We start from the raw sequence: 16,321 nt of genomic DNA, 5'->3' as shown, positions 1-16,321 counted from the left end.
CTTGACACAACTCCATACCTGCTCTGGTGACAAGGGAAGTGCTCTTAACTTCCAGAGCTGTCAGTCTGGCTGTCTCCACAACTACTTCTCCCCCTCATGGGATTTTCTTTCTCAGTTTACTTAGGGTTAACTGTTCCCAGCCATGTCCCATGGGACAGTTTTGTTACTAGGACTCAGTGTTGGGTAGTATCTTTGCCACCAGTGCAGAACTAGGCCTCCTTTCTTTTGAAGCATTTGTAATTGTGTAACTCAATTATGCGAAAGCTGTAACATTAAAACAAAAGATGTGGATTTTTGTTGGTCATCCTCTCCAGCTCCAGTATTCTTCTAGACAGGGTTGATTTATTTTTGTGCAACAACATCTGAACATACTAAACTGATTAAACAGGACAAATCCTTGCTACATTAGTATCCTTTTAAAGCTCTGGGAATCATAACCTCACAGAGCAAGATGCTGCACCACATGCAAGCTGTTATGCCCATCACACCTGATCTGGATGCAACAGTCTCAATGCAGCAGAGCCCCTTCATGGCACAAGGGACCTAACAACCACACACTGGAGCGCTCAAGTCTTACAAAGGCCAGAGGATGTGGCTTCACAGCTGCTTCTTGGAGATTTTCAAGAAAAAAGTAGATGTAGCACTGAGGGAAACAGTTTAGTGGGTATGGGGGTGATGGGTTGATGATCTTGGTGGTCTTTTCCAACCCTAATGACTCTATGGTTTTATGATTCCCCAGCAGCACAGCTCTCAGCCCTGCAGCAGCTCCAACAGCCAGGCTCATCTCCCTTACATCTAGGTGAGTACACACTTCTACCTTCATAGCTGGTGAATGTCACAGTCACAGGAATCAAGCAGAATATGCACTAAGAATGATCTGACATGTTGTGCAAATTCCAAAGACTTATTTCAGGCTCCTTCTGCTACTGACAGCCTCCTCTCCCTGAAACAGACTGCAAACATCTTGGCAGCTCCAGGCATTCTGGAAAATGTTACTGTTTGTGTAGCAGTGAGTATCCATGACCACAAGCTAATTGTAGAATTGTTTTTAAAATGTTAATTTTAAGAATAAGGACTTTGCCACAGCCATAGGGAAAAGAAGGGAGAAAAAAAAGTTAATTACTTCCATAAATATTAACACAACTGATTTCCGTGGTCTGGCAAAATGCACTCACAACATGGAAACACTGTCTCCAGAAGTCAAAGCGCTTGAAACAGCACAGATTTCAGACATTCATTTAGCCATCCTAATTTAATTGCGCTGACTCTAATTAAGCTGGAGTTTCACGCAGCTATTCTCACAGAGGGCCCCACACTGCACAGACAATGAATTACTAAACTGATTTTAACAAGCGTGGACTTTCTCTTGAAATTATTTGTAAGGCACCAGAATCTTAAAGTTACAGTAAGATTCCCACTGTACTCCAAATTTTCACTCACTGTTTTCAATTTCAAGCAGTCCCACGCAGTTCAGGACTTAACAACTTGATTCTTTAAGAAGGGCCTCACTGGTTTTCATCCTTTAAATCTAAGCAACAGAAGAGTCCCCTGGCCATGAGGCGATCTGTTGCAGTCTACAGACTTCTGATGGAGGGTTCTGCAGATTAACATCATCTTGGAGAGGCTTCCCATACCATCTGTCAGTGTCAGAGTTGCTCTTAAACACCATTCAGCTCTATAAAGGTCTGTTTATTAGTCAGAGAGCAAAATTACCCTTACAAGGTTATCTAACTGTCTTAACGTAAGAACAGTTCCTAAAGACATAGAAAAAAAAGCAAAAGGATTTTAGCCAAAAAGGAGAGAGGTAGGAAGTAGGATAAATTGCCACATCAAGCAATTTACTCAGGTAAAGCCATAGTCAAAAGCAGACTGCCAGTAGCTAAGGTCTGAAATGATTTACAAATAAAGTGGTATATTGAGTTATCAAATGTCATGCTCTTATGATTTTTGGTTATCAGTATTCCACACCATAACATCACGTAGTGCACAGGGAGTTAAAGAGTTAACGCTCCAGGTCTGGGTATCTGCCCCGGAAAAGAAGAACTACTACATTCCCAGGGGACTGTTCGCCATTCTGTTATCATTTCCATTCTGTTATCATTTCCACTCAGAAGGAGCAGCCTTGGTAAGTCACCTGACTTTTTCTTCTTTTCAGTCTTCTGGCTTGTCTTGGCTGCAGGTGCTTCCTCCTCTCATCATTACAATACAGCCCTCAGCTTTTGGACACTTTCTCTCATTATATTTATTAGCTCCAATTCTAATTATATTGTATTGTATTATATACAATATATTAAATATTTTAAAACACTCCTCCTCCATAAGGTTCATGTTCTCAGCTTGCTGTTGTATAAGAAATGAACTGGCTCCATCTGCTCCATGTCAGTCAGTGCTCCATCCCATTCCCATGGTACAGAGAGTATCCTGCAGTTTGCATCACACCAGTGAGGGGTACAATAAGAGAAAGGCTTAGCTACAGCTCAGGTCAATGCTTGGAAGTGAACAGTGTTTTACTGACCAGCCCTGTGTGGTCCATGTCTGTTAGATGCACTCAAACATCACACACCTTCAGTGGGAAACAGCTCCTCCAGACAGCCGGCCAGCACTGGGCAAGGAAAAGGGAATGAGGCAGCATGGTCAGGGAAGAGAGAAGTCTGTGACCAAACTTCTGCAGCTCGTCCTGACATTTGCCCAACTTAAAGCCTGGGGACACATCCATGATGTGCGCAGGCTGCACAAAGGGCAAAAGGAGAGAGGCAAGCAAAGGAGAGTTACACAACTTCAAATGATCAAGGCTGAGCTTTACTCAGACCTTCCTTTAATGGAGTCTAGGTGCCCAGTTTCATCCAGTTCCCCATCCATGGAAGCAAGACATCCCACCTCAACTGGTACTCAGCAGTTTCTTCTAGGGGAGCAGCAATATGCCGAGCAGAGGTTTTCAGAGACGTTAAAAATGGTTTCAGTGTAACATAACTGAGAGCACTGCCAACATGCTGCCACTGACAGCAGCAAAAGGGAGAGCGTTTCAATACTCCCAGAATTCACAAAGATCAACACCTGGGCAGTTAATGACAAAGACACTGACAGAGCAGGAATAGCTTGCTATTTTGGACAGCACATCACATTTCACACACACATAGCCACTTCTCACAGGACACTTACTGCCTACTATCCCAGAATTAAACACTGAAGAAAGCTGACAGCAGCAGAATCATTAAGATCCAGCAGCTTTCCATGCTAGGGATGTACAGAATAGTTATCACAAGCAGAAGATTTAAAAACACCCCAAAGTTGCATCAAGAAAATGCAGCAAAGGCTTAAAAGTGATATTCAGACAAGATGAATTCATGAAAACAGAACAGGATGTTTTCAGTTTTTCAACTTCCAAACTCTCTAGAGAACACCAAGAAAGAAAAAAGCAAAACAAAACTGGAAACGCAGCTGCACAAGACCAGTACAGCACCATGCACAGGAAAGCAGAGATGCTTTAGATGCTTTAGGGAGGCTGCATAAGACAGCAGGCAGTATGCTGTACAGGAGGTGCAGAGAGGCCCAGAAGGTCTGCACTGGTAACACTGCAAGCACCTCCAGCATGTTCTTACTATGCCATATTACCAAATGGCTGCTTAAAGAAGGTGCAGTGTCAGCATTAGATACAACAGGAAGGGCAAATCTACACCACACTGTGGAGTAAGACAGCAAACACCCTCCCTAGAGAAGAAACCTGCTCCTTTCAGAAGCACAACTCCGACTCATATGGTGGCATTTCATGCACAAATGTGATGAGAGATGAGGATAGAAGAAAAGCTGCAACATTTAGGGCACACAGACAAGGAGAATTCCAAGGAATAGATGGCAGTGAATTACAAGACACAAAGGTTAGTATCCTGTTACAGATCATAAAGAGTAACAGGTGCATAAGAGGCCTCATAAGAGGCCACAGGTGCAATTTAGCAAGCAGCAAACACAACAGCTAATCCACTGCAGCAGTAACAGAAAGGAGATGTAGGAGCAGCAACACTGAAAACAGAGATGACCACACAGATTCCAGCAAATAATTTATTTAAAACAAACAAACAAAAAAGCAGCACAGGAAAGCACATCACATGAAGTTAGTACAGGGTTCCATCGCAGGACCACAAAGCCAACCTGCCAACCATAGATTTTCTGCTTCTTTCTTGAGGCTACATAAGAAGGGAAATGGACAAGTAGCTACAGAATCCAAAGAGAAGTAAGCAGTTATCTGATATACCCAGCAAATCTGGAAAACCAGAGCAAAAGTTCAGGTGCAGAGAGGATGCACATTCCAAACTACAGCCTTACTGTAAACCCCCTTTATGAGGTGATGCAAAACAAGAATGATTTTCCATGGAGACCTGAGCAGCAGCAGGCTTTTGAACAGATTAAACAGGAGATAGCACATGCTGTGGACCTGGGTCCAGTACGGACAGGACAGGATGTAAAGAACATCCTCTACACTGCTGCTGGAGAGAAAGGTCCCACTTGGAGTTTGTGGCAAAGAGCCTCAGGAGAGACCCAAGGTCAACCCCTGGGATTATAGAGTCGAGCATACAAGGGGTCTGAAGAGTGCTACACTCCCACTAAGAAGGAGATCTTAGCTGCCTATGAGGGGGTTCAGGCTGCTTCCAAAGTAGTCAGTACTGAAACACAGCTCCTTCTGGCACCTCGACTGCCAATGCAGAACTGGAGCCCCACACAACAGGTTGCAGAGGCTACTGAAGGCAAAGGAGAATCAAGTCAGTTTGCAAAAGTAAAAGTGGTCCAGCTGGCCTTGGATGTTGCTGAATGGGAGAGGTGGCCAGTGCTTTATCTTTATACTGACTCATGGATGGTGGTGAATGCCTTATGGGGGTGGTTACAGCAGTGGGACCAAAATAACTGGCAGTGGAAGGGTAAACCTATTTGGGCTGCTGAACTGTGGAAAGACATTGCTGCCCAAATAAAGAATATGGTTGAAAGGTGCACCACTTGGATGCTCACGTGCCCAAGAGTCAGGCTACTGAAGAACAACAAAACAAACATCAGGTAGATCAAGCAGTCAGAATTGAGGTGGCTCAAACAGACTTGGATTGGCAGAATAAGGGTGAATTATTTCTAGCTCAATGGGTCCATGAAACCTCGGGCCATCAAGGAAGAAATCCAACATACAAATGGGCTAGAGACTGAGGGGTGGACTTAACTATGGACCCTACTGCACAGGTCATTCATGACATGAAACATCTGCCATAATTAAACCAGCCAAGAGGACGAAACCTCTATGGGGAGAAGGGCAATGGCAAAAGTATAAAACTGGGGAGGAGCAGCAAGTTGATTATATCACCTTGCCACGATCTCATTATGTTATGTGCTTACCATGGTGGAAGCAACCACTGGGTGGCTTGAAACATACACAGTACCCCATGCTACCACCCAAAACACCATACTGGGTCTTAAGAAACAAGTTCTGTGGCAACATGGCACCCCAGAAAGAACTGAGTCTGATAATGGTACACATTTCAAAAATTCCCTTATAAATACTTGGGCCAAAGATCATGGCACTGAGTGGATTTATCATATCCCCTACCATGCACCAGCTTCTGGTAAAACTGAATGATACAATGGGTTGCTGAAAACTATGCTGATAGTAATGGGTGGTGGAACATTTAAGCACTGGGAGAAGCATTTGGCAGAAGCTACCTGGTTGGTCAGTACTAGAGGATCTGTCAATCGTGATGGTCCTACCCAATCCAGCCCTCTGCATACTGCAGAGGGAGATAAGGTCACTGTAGTACATGTAAAGAACATGTTGGGAAAAGCTGTTTGGGTCCTTCCAGCCTCTGGAAAGGGCAAACCTCTCCATGGAACTGTTTTTGCCCAGGGACCTGGGTGCACTTGGTGGGTGATACAGAAAGTTGGGGATGTTCAATTGTACTACAAAGGAATTTGATAATGGGGGAGTGTAGCCAGTAATTCTATGTATATATATGTATATAGACCTGTGTGTGATGCATTTTAATTATTGTTTATTTGTATATATAAATATATTGTTTTGTTATAAATATATTGTTATGTATTGATTATTTGTGTATATGTGTATATATATATGTATATGTACATATGTGTATGTATATATATACATATATACATACACTTATACAAGTGTATTTAAAGCATGATGAAGTGATGGAGAATAAGGGGTGGAATATCATGGTTTTGTAATTTTTGCTATTGGTATTCCACATCATAACATCCTGTGGAGCATAGTGAAGAAGAACTACATGTCCCAGAGGACCTCACAGAGAGGGAAACACGTCACGGAATTGATGCTCACTATCTCTCTCACCCCTGGCAGTGGGTGTGGGTGTGCTTCCAGCCTGTGCACCTTCCATTGCAAAGTAGGCTTCTCAGTCTTTGGAAAACTCTCTCCCTCTTATTTTATTTGATTTATTAGCCTCAATTTCAATTAGATTGTATTATATTGTGTTATCTTGCATTCTGATACCGTAGTTAGTAAAATAAGTTTTTCTCCTTAGATCATTGCCACTGCTCTGTTTCCTTGAGCCCAGCTCCCATCTCCCTACCCCCTTCCCTTTTTCCCTTCCCATTTTTGGAGGCCGGGGGGGGCCACGGGCCTACTGCCCCCCCGTCATGGACATAGATTGATCAAGATAACTCCATGACATCACCAGAGAACCAAAGCTCCCAAGACAGAAGGGAACAGCACACACCTTGTGAAGATCTAGGCTTCAACAGCTACAAGGCCCAACACAACTTTTGCTTAGCCTAACATCAGCCTATACCCCCTGCCTTGGTAACTCCTGCCATGCTTCCTTACAGTATCCTCCAGGACCCTTAACCAGCTCAGGACCAGACAAAGCAAAAGCTTTCAATTTCTGTTTCACACTTGCCTGGCTCACCACTGGCACACAAGGAGCAAGCACAAACTGCAGGAAAAGTTACTCATTCCCAGGCAAGTGTTCTGCCAGAGTCACGCTTGAATAGGCCTCTTTTTGAAAGAAAAATGCCAGAGGTAAAGCTAAAGCACTGCTCAAAACAGTACGCAAGTAAGAAGACATTATGAGCACCATAGTGTAAGAATGTTAATACTATCAGAGAGCATCCAAAGGAGGGCTGTGAAGATGGTGAAGGGTCCGGAGGGCAAAATGTATGAAGAGCAGCTGAGGTGCCTTGGTTTGTTCAGCCCTGAGAAGAGGAGGCTGAGGGGAGACCTCGTAGTGGCCTGCATCAGGGGAGGGTCATGCCAGGGTTAGGAAAAGGCTCTGCACCAGGGTGGTGGGCATGGGCACAGCTCTGAGACATCAGAGATCAGGAGCATTGACACCATTCTCAGACACAGAGATTTTGGGTGGTCTTTTGTGGAACGAGGAGCTCAACTCGGAGAGCTCTGTGGGTCTCTTCCAACTGAAGATAGACTATGAATCCCTGATTCTACAATTAAGAAACAAGGCCACGCTCTGCATACACTCCCCATATGGCAGGCCATTAGTTCTGACTTAGTTGGAAACATTCAATTCCCACGCTAGAGAGGCTCTGCCAGATGAGATTTATTTTCTCACACTAGTAACAGAAGTCCTTGCATGAATTAGATTATGGCAAAGAATTTGATTTACATTACGTCAGTGTCTAAGTAAACTACACTGATAGGAAGCAATCATTCAGCAAGCAACACAGACTTAACCCCAGTGTTCATAACATTGCTGGCTTTTGTCACTTACAAGCATGTTGAAATCATCTGGAATCCTGTGTTAAGATGAGCTAATAATTAAAGACAAGAAGCAGAGCACAAGAAAGTAGTTGCAGTAGGACTGCTTTCTAGCAGAGCATGGCTCAGAGCTCCTCATATTAAAATACTTTCCACTTTAGGCCACTATCTCTCTACAGTCACAGATGCAAGGGTCAACTGAAATGAATTCCATTTAGGTGACATTTTGAATTACAAGTCCACCCTCTCCTTCTCATGCTGCAAACATTACCATAATTTCCCAACAAACCAGTACTTTTCAGCAAACACAATCATTCTGAATCAAGCTTACCTCTAAAGAAAGCAACAAGATCTTTGCAATGAGCATAGCAGATGTTTTGACAGGGCACATGGCTCCACTAGATGTACCAAGAATCCTCAGAAATCCACAGAAAACAGGAACTCCAGTTGGCAAGAACCAACACCACCAGTTCACCCTCCAAAAACAAGAGGTCTCACATCTCCTTTTAGTCCCATCACGCACCTTTGCAGGTACACACGAACACTGATGACAACTGCGATGCTAACCTTGCTACAGATGCCAGGCTTCCTAACTTCTGTATTGTGCTCCTTCCCTACTCTCTCAGAAAAACCACAGCCAAAAGAGCAGCAAAAGCTTGCCACTTTGTTAAATGACTATTGGGAAAAAGGAGAAAAAGTAGAAAGAGAGGCCTTTTCTCCTCTTAACAGCTATGGACAACAGCCCAAAGTCTGAGCAACATGGCAACTGGGTTTCCTACATATTTACATCTCTCTGACTCCAGCACATCAAAGCAGCACCCGTAAACAAAGCTTTCACCACTTGTGAGTAACCTGTGCTCTGCTGCTATTTCGCTGGTTTCCAGTACACAGCCTGCACCACTACTCTTGCTCCAGTTGTCCCACACAGCCTCCGTAGTGGTACAAGCAGAACTGTCACACTCCCCAAGCACATCCCATGTTTGCATGGACAAGTCCTTGCAGCAAAAAACCCCAACAGACCCTCCACCAATGCACGTAACCCCTTTCTAATACTACAGAAGCATTCAGCATGCACTTTATACACTGGTTCAAAGCCAGGACTGAATTCTACACAACATACCTAATGTCGTGCTTTGGTGCACATATACTGTCTGCTCTTTTCACTGCCTCTGCCAGGTTTGTAATGGAATAGATGGCAGATGCAGCCACTCTCCCTCACTACACAGCTTTTCTGATTTCCATCACACCCTCCCTTGCTGCTCTTGCCCAGATGAAGAGATATCCTCGTCTCTCCCTTCTCCAAACCTCTCCCGGCTCAGTGTAAAAATTCTGAAAAAAGGAGGGCAGGACCACATACAGTGCTGGAGATCTGCAGGTAACATGGATTTACTCATAATGGGGCATAACCGCTCTCAAGTTTGTTCTCTTTTCCTCCTACTTCCCAACAGTTGATTACGTTTTTTTGACCACTGCCAAGTTCCAGGCTGACTTCGACTAAAATCTAACCTAATTTCAAGCTCTTCCCAAAACTAGATTCATAACTGGAAGAGACCAGATTCGTGAGATAAAGCACATGAAATACAATATAAAAGTATTAGAAAATTTATAAATGTAGTTCCAAGTGCCTGAACAAACAGCTGCCTTTAGCTGATCATTTGAAAGTGCGAGGGAGCACAAAGGATCTAAAAGACACCAGCACACAGCCTCAGGAGTGAGTTAAACATTGCCAGGCACTGCACATCTGCATCATCAGCAGTGCACAGTGACCAGCAGCCCAGGTCTATTTATAAACCAGACATGCACAGCTGTAGCCCGCAAGGGAAGACCAGGATTGCAGGCTGTCAGTCCTCAACAACATGTTGTCTAATCTAATTAGAGATGGCCATGTTCACATTTGCACGCATCCTTTTCCCAAGGGAATTACAAACAATAAGCTCAGTGTTTTGAAAACAATACATTTCATCAAGGTTTCTGTGCAGGGAACAAGCATCTCAAGCAAACATCCTCACACAACTTTCCCCCACCCTATGTCCAAAATGTGACTGAGGGGTGACTGCAGCCACAGCTCACCATAGGTTAGGTGACCACTAGCCCTTGCATAATTGCTGGGTTATTTATAGCCCTGACTACTCCATATGTGAAAACGAAGTCACGCAATATTAATGGGCATGGAGAGAATACATTAATTTACGTTTGCAAATGAAGCATTTGGAAGTCACACACATCTTGAAACAGACATTTGCACCAGGTCAGATCACCTGTGCCATCAGTTTCTATTGAAGTAGTTTCAGATACAAAGTTCTGTCTACCAATAAGCAGCCAATGGGAGCATTTTCTTCCTGTGCAGCAAGAAATAAAAGCCACTATCATCTCCTCATTAACTCCTCTCACTGCACACTCCCCAGTAAGCCTAATTCTTCCATTCAGGAGTCCTTGAACAGAGTATCCAGCATCAGCATAGCACAGGATAAGAGAACTGTCTGATCTCAGGTTGCCAGGGGTAAAGCACTACCAAGGAACAAGCCAAATTAGCCTGCACAGGACAAAGAAAGCCTCCAAGATTTGCTGACAAAACAAGGGGGCATGAATTACACCTGATGGTGAAGCAGAAACAGCAGCAGAGGAAGCCCGGAGGCCAGGTGACAGACTGGGCTCTGCTATCGCCACATATCCTGGGGGCCTCTGGCTGCAGGAACACATCCACATGAAGGCACAGCCTAGACCAGCATCTATCTTGTAGACCAAAGTGAGCTCCACACCAAGGGAATAGGAAGCACAGATGGTGAATGTGCTTTTCTGCATCCTGCAGCCACAAACCAAAGCTCCTTTTAAAAGTGCAGTGTCCTGTAAGAGCAAAGGACACCAGGCCAATGCAGTCCCAAGTGGAGTAAACAAGTCTTTGTTCACAATCTAACATTGTATCCATTCAAAATACAGCAGCTCCATCCAATGAATGTATTTCTCCAGTATTAACTAACTGCATGTTTTCCACCTGTAAGGCTAACCAAACACCAGAAACCTTTGTCCTTACAATGGCTTTCCTAGCCACAAAAGGTTATTTCCTCCAGCACCAAGTGGTTCCAAAGCATCTCACAGTCCCATGGGCACCTACAGATCAAGATCCCGCTCCTCACCTGTCCTGAACGAAACGATGCTTCTGGAGTCCAAGTCAAGTTTCTTCACCAGAGAATCAGGGTCAATAGTGAGCCCAGAAAAGATGTCAGATGATGAGAAGTTCCAGTCCTGACAAGAAATATTAACCAGGAATCAGTAACAACATCACTAGCTGCATTCATTAGAAACAAAATAATTAAACCCTGTACCATCCTGCTAGGAGTAATGAATACACTACAGTAGTGATGTGCAAGTGTCTTTCATCCGCAGCCAGGGGGAGCATCCGGGGCCTTGCCACCATCCAACATTCTGGATCCCAAAGCTGTTACCATTTTTAATGCATCAGTACCTGAACCCCACCTCATTCAGTTGAATTCAAGTTCAATTATGAACAACACTCATAGGAAAAGCCAGACTTACAACAGGTATGTATAGAGAACAATGCAGGTTTTAGGTTCTTGATCTGTTGCCTGTGTCAAGGGACACGAAGAAGACTCACTGACTAACCACTAGCAACTCACCAAGCCTTCAGCATCGCATTCCTTTAAGCACGCAGTACTTCCCAAACCCTAAGCTTTGCACTAGCCTCTCTGGTTTGCTATGGAGAACTCACTGCCTTAACCAAGAGTCACTCAGCACAGACACACAACTGTACAAAGCTATAAGCACATCTCAGTATGGTACAGCCTATTTACTCCCTCCTCAAAGGAAAACTATAGATGCAAAAATAACATATACTGCTGTTCCTGTGTCCTTTCTACAAGAAGGGGGGGGGAGGGGGAGGGTACAGGCCTGAATAGCCTACCAGCTGCTGAGATCTAGTGGGATGTACAGCTCCAAATGGTTATGTGTGAGCTGGCAGCTCATCCCCACCTGCCATGGCCAGAAGTGGGAAGGCACTGCAGAACTAGGCCTGCAGCCTCCCATGGTGAGTACAAAGTACTGGTCAGATCAAGGCACGTACCTCCCCTGGCACACCTCTCTGTCTGCAGGGAATAATACATATTATTTTCTAAATATCATAATTCTTACTGAGGTATCCACTCTTGGGCCCTGCTGCAGTAACAGGATACTGCCAGAGCTGAATCTTTGGAATGGTCCCCTACAGCCTTTTTATACGCTAATGTGGAAGTTTCCAAGCAATGTAGTAAATACTATTCCAGCTTCACCTAATTACTTCTCTTCACTTTCCCATCTCTCACCCTCCCAGCTTAGATCAGGTGTTTCTCTGGTTTGTCATTACTTCTGAAATCCTTCGGTGAATTAAATGTTGAGTTGCTCTGAGACCAGTGTGACAAATCAAGTGTGTAGGTCTGGAATTGAATGCATCTGTCCAGCCTGGCCCTGAGTGTCCTCAGGGATGCAGCACTTACAGCTTCCCTGGGCAGCAGTGTGCTATAAAGAGGCCCGTGATGCATCTGGCTTGACTGGTTTACATGTTCCTAGCTTCCAAACTGCGTGCTGTATGCCAGAAAATAAGCAAACATAGGGGCTGCCTCTGGACTCATAGCCCACTTGCCTTGAAAAGCCACCACCCTTGTTGTGGCTTGTTCACACCAGAGCTGTGCAGCATGGGACACAAACAGGCATCTGGCAAAGCTCAATGCTACAGCAGCTTCAACACACAACTTTTTTAAGAATGAGAATGTTTAGAACATTTAACTCAACCTTCTTCTGTTTTGAGGTCCTCCAGCAGGCACCAGGCCTGTCTCATGGCATCCCACCTTGTGGTCAAGGACCTGTCCTTTGGACATCTTTGCTAAGCCACACCTGGAGATGCAGAAAGGCATCCTCAGGGGCCTGCCCTGTGCACAGAAGCAGTGACACCTGCCAGCCCGTCAGGGGTCACAGTGCCATTGGGACAGCCCACGAGGGCAGCCACTAGATGTGCCTCACAACATCCCAAAAGCTTCGAACTGCTGCACAGGGATAGTGTGGGACCACCACGAGACACCAAACGTCCTGCGGCTCACACAGGAGAAATCACCTCCACCACAGAAGCATCGCCTTGCTACCTCTGACTGGAGGAGCTGGTAAGCCCCAATCCCTGCTGACCAGAAACATACCAGCTCTCGATCCACGCTTCCCACACAGGTTGCGCCCGCTCCAGCTTCCAGGGCAACCCCCGGCCACCCCGTACGACGAAATCCTTCCCGCTGCCTGAGCCGAGCCCCCCGCGCCGCCCCCCGCGGCTCTCCCCTCGCTTCCCACCGCTCGTCCTTGAGAAGGGACGGAGCCGGAGCCGAACAGAGCGGGCTGAAGGCGAACGAGGAGGTGCTGCCTCGCGCCCGGGAGGCCCCGCGCTCCACACGCTGGGTCGGAGCCGCCAAGGGCAGGGAAACGCAAAACGAGCGAGGCCGCCGCGCGGCGCCAGCGCACAGCTGCAGCCAGACGGGAGCCAGCGCGGCGTCACGGCAGTCGAGCCCCTCGTGACCCCGCTCCGCTCCCCCCGCCGCCCCGCTACCTTCGCCGCGGACGCGCTGCGGCCGCCAGGACCGGCTGTTGGCGGGTCGAGGCGCGGCGGGGGTCGCGGCGCGGCGCCGTGCAGCCGCGGCCGCCGCACTTTCCCCACCATGGCTGAGCACAACCCGGGCCGGAAGGGGACGAGGCCGCGCGGTGCGCGCGCACTACGCTCCTCCCAGAACGCCGCTCGCCGGGCCGCGTTCCCCTCCTGGCCTCACTTCCTTCCGGGGCGGGGGGCAGCCTCCGGGGTGGGGTGTCGGAGCGGTACGTTGTGGCGCTTGAACGGGCTGCGAAGCTGCTGGGAGGGAGCGGGGCCTTCTGCACAACGTGTGTGGAAACAGCCGAGGAGAGCTTGGTTGCGCTGTGGTTGAACCTGGAGCTCGGGGCTGTGTCGTAGAATCGAAATGAAGGAAACTTAGCAGCAAAAGTTTTATTACCATTAAGCAGGTATTCTTACTGACAGCACTGGGATAGCGTTGGGATAACTCCAAAAATGCTCCACCAGTTGATCGTTTGTGAACAGGTTTTATTTTATTTTTATTTTCCCCATATCATTATCTTATCCACTCCCAACGATTGCCCAACAGATAACTGTCTCATTTGGTGATCTTCGATGTCATCCTTAGCCTGCTGCTTCACCTTCAGCTACTGGCTCATCTCCACGCCATGAAAGACTCCTTTTGTCCTAAAGATTGCTGTGGAATGCAAGGACAAGCAGAGAAGTCTCTGCACACACGGATTTGGGAAACAAAGGGACATATCTTGACGCTGTCTGTCACATTTAGGCTAATTCCACCTGTTATGTGGATCCTAGCTTAAGGACTCCACAGAACTGATGCACAGTGTTTCTGTTGACTGCTACTTTTCCCTTGTTAAAGCAGAACAGTCATACAGCGTGCCTCCCCATCTGCGGCGCTACATCACGATTATCCACAGCTACGGTGGATGCAAGCAAGCTTTAATCATACGATGATTCAGCGGCTATGCTTATATATAATCAACCACTGAATTGTTAAGGCTGAAAAAGACCTTTCTAGGATCATGAAGTCCAATCCCAACCCACCCCCAAATGCCCACTGCCCATGTCCCTCAGTGTCACATCTCCGTGGTTCTGGGACACCTCCAGGGACAGTGACTGCCACTTCTCTGGGCAGCTGTGCCACTGCAGCACTGCTCTTTCTTAGAAGAAATGTCTCCTAACACCAACAGCACTTCTAGATGGGGCTGGAGCTGGCCCTGCACCCTGCAGGCTGGCTGGAGTTGGAGCTGTGCCCCAGTGAGGACTGGAACCTCTGCTGCCCTGTGGGCATAGTCTGGCCATGCTCTGTGTGCATGCTGACAGACACGCTCTGCTGTGTGAAGAGGCTCACATGCTCCTGCCACACATGCCCCATGCTCACAGTGTCAATGGTTTACCAGCCATGACAAATGGGGTGGGGAGGCACATGGACTCCATGCCTCGGGAAAAGGGGAAAGGGTAGGGAGATAGGAGATGGACCTAAAAACAAAACAGCAGCAACAATCTGAGGAAGAAAGGTAATTTTCTAAATAAGATACTGGAATGCAAGATAGCAGAATACAATACAATACAATATAATTAGAATTGAAGCTAATATATCAAATAAAATGAGAGAATGTCCAAAACCAGAGGCCTTACTGTAATGCTGAAGGCAGACAGCTAGGGAGCACGCATGCAGAGATGAGCACAAAGGAGAAGGGGACATCTTGTGACTTATGGGCAGTTTTATCTTTCCCTCTGAATGGAAAACAGAAACAGAAAAGCCCTCTGGCGTATGTAGTTCTTATTCTCTTCTGAGTGTCAGGTACCCCTAAAATTGGCAGTTTGAAAATTGGAGCATTAACTCTTTAACTACTGGTGCCCTGCATGATGTTATGGTATGGAATACCAATAACAAAAATCACAAAACCAGGACACCCGTGCACTGCTCTGCTTCCCTGGGACTGACACCCCAGTGTGGGTGGCACAGCACCTCCCTGTGTTGCTCCTTCAGGCAGATGGGCTTCATTTTCCCTTTTGTGATTCTCTTCTTTCAAAATTACAGAAAACACCATGACACATGCAGTGCTCACCAGTGGTGGCTTTCTCAAACAGAAACTTTCCACCACCAAGGGAGTTGTGCCCATTTTCTTCTGCCAGATCCTTGCTCAGCTCTGGCATGCAGATGGGGAAGGAGCACTTGCCAAGCTCACCACCGCTCACCTGTGCTTCCCAAAGCAACATCTGAGAGATTTTGCTGTGCAGGAAAATGAGGAGGGGACTGGGACCTGGAGAAAGCCAACCCAGGGAGACTAGTAGTGATGAGTCTAACTCACACTGTGGCAGCAGGCATGGTCTGGATGCCAGGTCTTGAGGATGTTAGGGAAGATATAACATTTGTCAGGTGTAGAAAATATCACTGAGAAGAGTTTGGTTGCTTGCAGTAGGCTGGGATGTTCTGTTGGGGAGCACAGCACCAAAATGACCTCTCTAATCACCAGCACTGTGTGGTAGGAATGGACCAGAGGCACCACCTGCTGCTAGCTTGTGGTGGAGCCTGATCCCAGATGGCAGAGAAAGGTCCTGCAAAAACCATAGCCAGGAAGGGGAAAAGGAGCAATCCTTGCTGCTGGAAACATAATCAAAATATAAGTAGTCAAAATAAAGATGGCTGTTAAAGTCACAGTTAAAACTTTTGGAACTAGACTGGAGTGTGCTATGGCTCTGTAGTGGTGGGCTGTCATCACACATGTGCGGGCCCCTACAGGACACCCTCCCACAGCAGAGTTAAACCACAACAGCTAGGAGAAACCAGATGTAGAAATAAGAAGACATCCTTTAAAAAGTGGAAGTTGTGCCCAAATCGGGAAGTATGAGAGATGAAATCTTCTCCAGCCCTGACTTGATTCTTCTTGGGCCCCTTTTTACCATCAGCAAGGACTGGCCACACACTGGCTGTGCATGCAGTGAGTAGTGCAGGCTGATGTGCTGCCAGCACTGGAGTGCTTGGGTCAGCAGGGGAAGGC

General features: G+C 46.6%; 1 protein-coding gene across 1 annotated transcript in view; it reads right to left on the bottom strand.

The window, feature by feature from the left end:
• The window catches only part of SLX9 (SLX9 ribosome biogenesis factor), a 48,961-nt gene extending 35,466 nt beyond the window's left edge, over positions 1-13,495 (bottom strand). The window contains exons 1-2 of the mRNA XM_072342406.1: positions 13,299-13,495; positions 10,855-10,963 (exon numbers count right to left, since the gene is read on the bottom strand). Of these exons, the coding sequence (XP_072198507.1) occupies positions 10,855-10,963; positions 13,299-13,409 (220 nt within the window). The 5' untranslated portion in view covers positions 13,410-13,495. The remainder of the gene's footprint in view (positions 1-10,854; positions 10,964-13,298) is intronic.
• Between the last annotated feature and the right edge of the window lie 2,826 nt (positions 13,496-16,321).

The sequence above is a fragment of the Excalfactoria chinensis genome, chromosome 7 (assembly GCF_039878825.1).
Source record: "Excalfactoria chinensis isolate bCotChi1 chromosome 7, bCotChi1.hap2, whole genome shotgun sequence".
In the NCBI taxonomy this organism is placed as follows: domain Eukaryota; kingdom Metazoa; phylum Chordata; class Aves; order Galliformes; family Phasianidae; genus Excalfactoria; species Excalfactoria chinensis.
The sequence above is the reverse complement of the archived record's forward strand: the minus strand, read 5'-3'. Positions and strand labels throughout refer to the sequence as shown.